Genomic DNA, 7,468 nt, shown 5'->3' with positions numbered 1-7,468 from the left:
AACTAGAACTAGTGGATATATAGATTAAGCAGGACAAGATAAATAAAAGTAGAACGACTTTCTTATAGTTCCATGACAATGCATGGGCATTCAACTAGTACACATGTTATGAAAAATCACTCGGACAAAAGAGCAAACCCTAGTTAAATAGGTTTTAGGATTGGTACTAGCATCCACACCAATAGTAACATCATCTAGCAAATTCTAGCTCGCGAGCAAAAGATGATCACGGCTAATCTAGTTGCATGATCATTCGTAATAACCAGTGAACCACTTCAAACCTCAAACTAATCCACCAGTAGCAGGATTACATAGCGTCAAGGTTCAAGGCGCACGTAGAACTTTCATAAAAAGTAATAGTAGGGTACCCAGCCTCCTGCACATTAATATTGGAGAGGCTCAGCGACGCTTCCTCTTGTGTGACTGCTGCTGATGATTCAGGAGGAAATTGGTGGCTTCTTGTAGTGTTGCTTTCCGGTCATCCTTACGGTTCCACAGCTCTGGTACGGTGTAGCGTCCGCTGGGGTTGTACTCGTTGATTTCAAGCAGTGCCTTTGTTACCAAGGTATAGACTTCTTCACCATGCTCTTCTTTTAACTTGCGAAGCTTTTCATCATTCTCCAAGAGAATTTCCTAAACCAATTAAAAAGATAAAGTATGCACCATCAGATGGAATCATGCCAATAGTTGCAAGCCCACACAAAAAAAGTTAATGTTTTGCAAAAGCGGATGTAATGTGCAAAACTGCTCAATATATTGGTATTTATACTATAGCCTCCTAAAACTGGTGACATAAGGTTATAAGCTAATAGAGCTAGAAAACTAGGAACAAAGTTCACAGTCTACATACCTTATCTTTACCATCAACAGTGACTATCCCAAAAGGATGCCGCTTTGAGTTTTTAATTTCATCTTGCCATTGTGAACAAAGAATGGCAGCTTGTGCGTCCTCTTGTGGTACATTTGTGCTGCAGGCATTCTTAAATGCTTTCAGATCTAGCTCACCCATCCTTTTGATGCCTATATGCGCCCGTACATTATTTGATAACCTGTTAAATTTCTGTGAAACATGCAGCAGTAGATTGGTCTCAAGGAATTTCAGTGATAGATATAATGATACACAGTTTGAACAAAGTTTTAAATAGCCTGCTATATATAGAGGAGCTATAGCTTTTGAAGGGTCCTCCCGCCAAGATATGCACTTTTGACATTAAATTTGAAAAAAAACTAATTGCTCGCTATTTTCCACTATAGCGCTAAATTTGGAACAGCTAATCTACGTAGTGTTGGGCCAAATTTTCTGCACTTTTCAAAATCATGTCGCAATATAATGGTCGAAATTATGCCTTATTTCCCTTCTTTCTTAACTACTACATATATGTCATACATTGATGTAGAGCTTGGTTATTGAATTAGCTAGGATATATGCTTGATCAGTACCTTGTTTTCATGCCTGAAAATGTATATGTCCAGTATATGTGATAGTATATCATAGTACATGATATATGATGCCTGATTATTGTATATATGCTTCTTTTTCCATCTTTTTCACGCTTATATTGAAGCAAAAGCTCCGACCGGGGCTTAATTTAGATTATATATGCATGCTGTGTTACAGGAACTTAGAGACTATATGCATGCTGCTGTGGCACAAGTGTTTATAAAACAACTAAGAGAAAAACAACGTTTACATCACTACATGCAATTAGTTGTGAAAAAATCGGACGCATGCATCCTAGCTATCAATCATTAATTTACTAGCTAGTATAAGCTTGCATGAATCTAGCTAACTGATTTGTCCTTGTTCAGAAATAAGGCATTACTATATATATTACTTGCTCACTTTATTTTACCTCTATCAGCATCTTGCGAGTGCACTGCAACTGGTCATTTCATTCTCTGTGCATGGCCGTCAGTGCATGGATCCTCGCGTGCAGGTCATCGATCTCGTCGTCTTGCTCAGCCTTGTGTGTGTCGGACTCTGAGGAACGCTTTCGGTTACTTCCTTGGTGCTGCTGGCGGCGCAACGCCGTCGCCGCTGACGCGTCCACCATGGACGGCTCAGGTGGCAGCTCGAAGACATCTGGCCTCGCCACCCAGATGAGCCTCTGCATGTACATAGCAGAGTAACACGACTTGTAGGTCCTCCTCTTCTTCTCAAAAAACTGCTCCATCTCCCTCTTGACTTGGGCCCAGATAAACCACGCCCAGGAGAAGTTATGCGCCGCCGACGCAGAGGTCAACTTCATCTGCAAATGCGTCAGGGGGCTAACGCTGGTGTAAGCGTTAAGTGGAGGCAGGAGGTAAACCTTGAGGAACTCGTGGGCGGCTGACACCACCACGGCGTCGTCCACGCCAGGCGTGGCAGGGGCCGTAGGTTCTCCTGGTCCGGGGAGGCACAGCGCCTTGGCGAATGTATCGAGAGAGATCTCGATTCTGGTGCCACGGACGGAGCTCCACCACCGATCATAGGGGGGATCCGGACAAACGTTGTAGTTGGCGATGAGCTCGGCGACGACGTCGGGGCGCGGGGCCCCGGAGGAGGGGAGGGCGAGGTGGACGAAGTCGAGGAGGCCGAGGGCGCGCAGGCCTTCGTAGTGGTCGGCGGAGGGGGCCGGCGGTGGATCAAGGACTCGGAGGTTAGCGCGGACCCGGCGGAGGTCGACTTTGGATGGCGCCTCCTTTGCGGGAACGAGCGGATGAACGTCGCTGGAAGCGGCCATTGGAGGAGCTTGCGATGAAGGAGGTGGACGGGAGGGAAGGGAAGGGGAGAGGCTCAGTGCGCCGCCGCTATGGACAGCCTGTGGTGGCGGAGGGGGGGTCGCAGCCTGGCAGGCTAGGCAATAAAATGGGTCACCGGCTCACCGCATTTATTCACGTTCACAGCAGTACGGCACTACCATAGCCCTCCTCGGTCTAGCCTGATCATCATCACCTATTGATTTGGAAACTAATAAAGCCTCGTTTAATTCCTACTCCTAATTTCGTCCGATTTTATTAGATCTCCTCACATTTTAAGCCAAAGTTTAGCCATACATTTGCAAAACAAATTATGAGTTACTATATCTAGCAAAAATGTGGCACAAACCCTTGCCTAAGGTATGGCAATGCTCAATACCAGCAAAGATTTTAAAAAATATATGGAGGGCCCTCAACGGATCGAATCATCGCATGCCGGGCCGTTCTTACAGCTCGCCATATCAAGAGTTCAAGACCAGTCCCCATTGTCCAGTCTGTTCCCATGGCGCAGAGAGGACTTAAGACATGCATTATTCTCATGTTTTGGAAGGCCCTTGGGCTTAAACATGTTATTGAGACAGACCACGACCTCCAGAATACCGAGTATGATAACATAAAGCTCTCTCTTTTTTCTTTTTCTTTTTTTGCGAAAGATAACATACATCTGGTGGGAAGTTAGGCAACACGTTAAGGGGAAGCAGTCTAGTTGCAGGAAAGAGCCGCTATGTTTATCAGTGTTCTCCCGGCGAACTATGAAGCAAGCAAGGAAAACAAGAAATGCATAAAGCTAGCGTCATACAATGACCACCGAAGAAAGTAGTGAAGATCAACGTCGATGCCTCTTTTTTGAAGCAACTCTCAGCGTGTGGAGAACACAGCCATTGTGAGACACTCCAAGTTCTTCATTTGGGCATCGAACCAGGCACTATTCCATGTTCAGGAAGTTGAAACTGCAGAGGCTGTAGCACTAAAGAATGGGCTACAGCAGTAGTGAGCATAAGTTAACCCCGCTATCCAGTTGGGATGCAACCACAGCATCGTCAATTCTGCCAGCCAAGTTGTGATAGAAACTAGGGAAAGTAGTGGCTAAACCCAACCCCGGTGCAGCCACGCTACAAACTATGCAGAATAGAGGGGACGCTTACTCAGCGGCAACACCAATATTCGCTGATTGTGTGTTGCTTGCTAAGGAGACAGCGGGGTTAACTTATGCTCACTACTGCCCTCGGAAGGAGGTTTCAAATTTTTAATTAGATACGCTACAGATCATTCAATCCAATCGTGGTTAGACGAACCACCTATGTTTATGCAGCATGCATAAGCTTGTAAACGATTTACTATTATTTGAGCAACAAATGTTATTTCCCAGCAAAAAATCTTGTTTTAAATAGAAATAAAACGACATACTCCTTCCGTTAAGATGTTTTGAATATTTCAATATGGACTACATATGGACTTAAATGAGTGAACAAACACACTAAAATGTGTCTATACATTCAATTTACAAAAATGTTAGAACATATTATATTTGTAAACGGATGGAGTAATCTTTATGACATACTACTCCGTCCGGAATTACTTGTCGTAAAATGGATACAATTGGATGTATCTAGAACTAAAATACGTTTAGGTACATTCATTTCTCCGACAAGTATTTCCGGGCGGAGAGAGTATCATTTATATTTTTTTTGTGTCAAATTTTAACTTAAAATACAAGGGGCTGATAAATACGGGCACAGGGAGTATCTTATTTGATTTTACATGAATAATTTATTTATTTATTTTTCCTGTTTTATTTCAATTAATTTAAGTTTTGTATTTTCTTATTTTAATTTTGTTTTAGTCCTTTTTCAGGTTGCCCACAACTACATATACATGTTCATTAGGCTGTGTGCAACTGAAGTCACGTGTCCGCGTATAAGTGTGTAACTCATTAATAGAAAACGGGCCATTTGTCCCTATTCCAGAGGCCCATTAACCCCGGTTCTGGAACCGGGACTAAAGCCCAAAACCTTAGTCCCGATTCGCTTACGAACCGGGGCAGAAGGGGCTCCACGTAGCCGCTACGGGGCGCCCAGGCAGGAGCACTTTTGGTCCCGGTTGGTAACACAAACCGGAACCAAAAGGCATCCACGCGTCAGCAGCGGCTGGAATAGGGTTTTTTTGTTGAAAGGGGTGGGGGTTAGGGGGTTTTGGAGGGTTAATTTAGAGGGTTCCTTATATTGTGTTAGCTAGCTAAGAGCATCTCCAGTTGCGCCCCCAACAGGCCCTCCTCAGGCGTTTTTGCCGCGCCGGCATCGAAAAAACGGCCCAGTCGTGCCCTAGAAGCCCGTTTTTCGCCGGCTCAGGCCAAAACTGTTGCCGGCGGACCCAGGCCGAACCCGGCGCCCTGCGGGGCACCTGGGGCGCCGGCACAAGCGAAAAGGGCGCGTGGGTCCGCCCTGTCGGTGAGTCGAGCACCTCTTCCCACCGTTTTTCTCACTTTTCCCCCACTTCCCTCCCATTCTCTCCATTCCTCCTGCTCGCCTCCCAGCCGGCCGCCATGCCACCGAAGAAGTACGTCGTCCCCCGCGCCGCGGCAACCGCGACCGCTTCCGTCGCCCAGCCGAAGCAGAGGAAGCCGAGGGCGCCGCCGTCCAAGCCACCGGGCATGACAAACATCGAGTGGAGGGCGGAAGTTCAGCGATGGGAGGCTGTCACCGCTGACCGGCGGAACAGGGCGATCGCCAAGAAGGCCCGTGACAACGCGACGCGTGTGGCTGCGGCTTCGGCAGACCAGGCCGAGGCTAAGACGACTCGCGCGGGGATGATGAATCCACCAGGCAGCCATGCCCAGTACGCGCGCCCTGGGGCCAGCAAGGCGTCGGCGCTCCGTCGCCGTAGCCATGGGGATGCACGCCATCGCCGGGCTACGCCGACGGGGATGCGCACGGTGGGTTCAACCCCAACGTCACCTTCCTCCATGGACACCTAGCCCAGCGCACGCCCTCGCCCGGCCGCCTTCACCGACATGCAGTACCCTCCATACAACTACTCGCCGGCCGCCTACGCATCCTCCCGACGCCCCCTCTCTGCCATGGCGCGCTGCCCTTCTCGCACCTCAGCGACACCGACGAGACCAAGGCCGACATGGGCGACATCATCGCGACAGGCTCGGCCGCGGCCGCCGCGTCTCCCGGGTTCATCACCCCGGACGACACGGTGGATCTCAGTGGCAGCATGGACGGCGAGCTCGGCTATGTCTACGGCAAGGAGGAGTAGGAGGAGGAGGACGAAGAGGAGGAGGAGGAGGAGGAGGAGGAGGAGGACGAGCCGGCGACTGTTCCGGCGAGGAGGCGCAAGAAGAAGAAGCGGGCGACCAGGTCCGGCGAGCCGCGCATCAAGTGGGCGTCCAAGGAGGAATGCCTCACCGAAGCATGGAAAGCCGTCTGCCTCGACCCGACCACCGGCAAGAACCAGAGCATCGAGACGTACTGGGAGCGTATCAAGGCCGAGTTCGACGAGCGCAAGCTCGTCGACCCCTACTTTAAAGGCGTCTACATGCAGCGCGGGGCGAAGGCGATGGCGAACCATTGGGGGCGTATCCAGGGGGCGTGCAACAAATGGCATGGGATAGTCGAGGAGGTCGCGGCTCGCCCGGAGAGCGGCGCCAGCGTTGAGGATCAGGTATGGCACGCCGGTCTCCCGCCTCTCTTCGTCGTGTGCGCCCGCCAACTGTTTGTTCCTCCACGCAGTTGCTGCGGATGTTCGCCATGTATCGGCAGGGCAACAGCGACGCCGAATTCAAGTACCTCCAGGTTTACAAGCGCATTGACAAGTGCGATAAGTGGGCGGAATTCTGGCGCACCCTCGACAAGGCCAAGGAGACCTACAAGCCGGACACGCCGACTCCGGGTGCTTCAGAAGGGCGGCCGGACGACCACAAAGGTACCAATAAGGGGAAACACGCCGACGCGGCCACCGCTCGAGTGCAGGAGTCCATCGAGCACTGCCTCGCCGACGCACAGGCCCGGACCGCCCTTCATGAAGAGAAGGCCGAGGCGCGGTGGTCGGCGTTGATGTCGAGCAGCGCTGTCAAGCTCGACCTACTCCGGACCAACATCGCCACGAATAAGAGAAACACCGACCTGGCTTTCCTGCTAGGCGGGGCGGACATGCTTCAGAGAAACGACGAGGCGGTCAAGACGTGGTACTTGGCGGAGCGTGGCCTCATCCTGAATCAGCTTCCATCGATGACGCCGCCCACGCCGCCGCCGCCGCCAAGCCCGAGTGATGATGCCGCAGAGACTCCCAGCAGCACAGAAGCCACGCCGACGCCGCCCAGCACAAAGATCCCGCCAAGCCCGCGCACGCCGACTCCGCCGATGCCGGAGGCCGACATCGCCGTCTGATGCGCACGCGCGTCCTTTCTGCTTTTTGTACACCGAACTTTTCATTCGATCGCCGAACTTGTAGCCGCTTGACCGCCGGATTTGTGGCGTCTATTTTGTGAGCGGGAATGAGACTATGTTTGAATTTTCCATGACTGGGGGGCTGCGCCTGGGGGCGTGGCTGGGAGCTAGGTTTCCCCCAGGGGCCAATCTAGCGCCGGTTCGCCCCCAGGCCGCTCTTTTTCGGCGCCCTGGGGGGCTGAACGGCTGGAGATGCTCTAATAGAGAGAAGTGGCCTCTCTTATCTCCGTGCTTGGTCGACGCTAGCTACTATACGTATAGAGAGAACTGGACACTCT

General features: G+C 50.8%; 2 protein-coding genes across 2 annotated transcripts; one reads left to right on the top strand and one right to left on the bottom strand.

The window, feature by feature from the left end:
* Nucleotides 1–399: 399 nt before the first annotated feature.
* On the bottom strand, nt 400–2,723 carry LOC147978407 (uncharacterized). Its single transcript, XM_087514743.1, has 4 exons — nt 2,003–2,723; nt 1,441–1,453; nt 851–1,049; nt 400–633 (listed from the first exon to the last, which is right to left on the bottom strand). Exons 1-4 carry the CDS (start codon nt 2,721–2,723, stop codon nt 400–402), a joined length of 1,167 nt encoding a protein of 388 aa, XP_087370869.1.
* A 3,759-nt stretch (nt 2,724–6,482) lies between these two features.
* LOC147978406 (uncharacterized) lies at nt 6,483–7,130 on the top strand. Its single transcript, XM_087516592.1, has one exon. The coding sequence runs from the start codon at nt 6,483–6,485 to the stop codon at nt 7,128–7,130; it is 648 nt and encodes a 215-aa protein (XP_087372718.1).
* The last annotated feature ends 338 nt before the right edge of the window (nt 7,131–7,468 follow it).

The sequence above is a fragment of the Triticum urartu genome, chromosome 3A (genome assembly GCF_056163025.1).
Source record: "Triticum urartu cultivar PI428250 chromosome 3A, HENAU_Tu73, whole genome shotgun sequence".
Lineage (NCBI taxonomy): Eukaryota > Viridiplantae > Streptophyta > Magnoliopsida > Poales > Poaceae > Triticum > Triticum urartu.
Note: the sequence above shows the minus strand (reverse complement) of the source record. Positions and strands in the feature narration are given on the sequence as shown.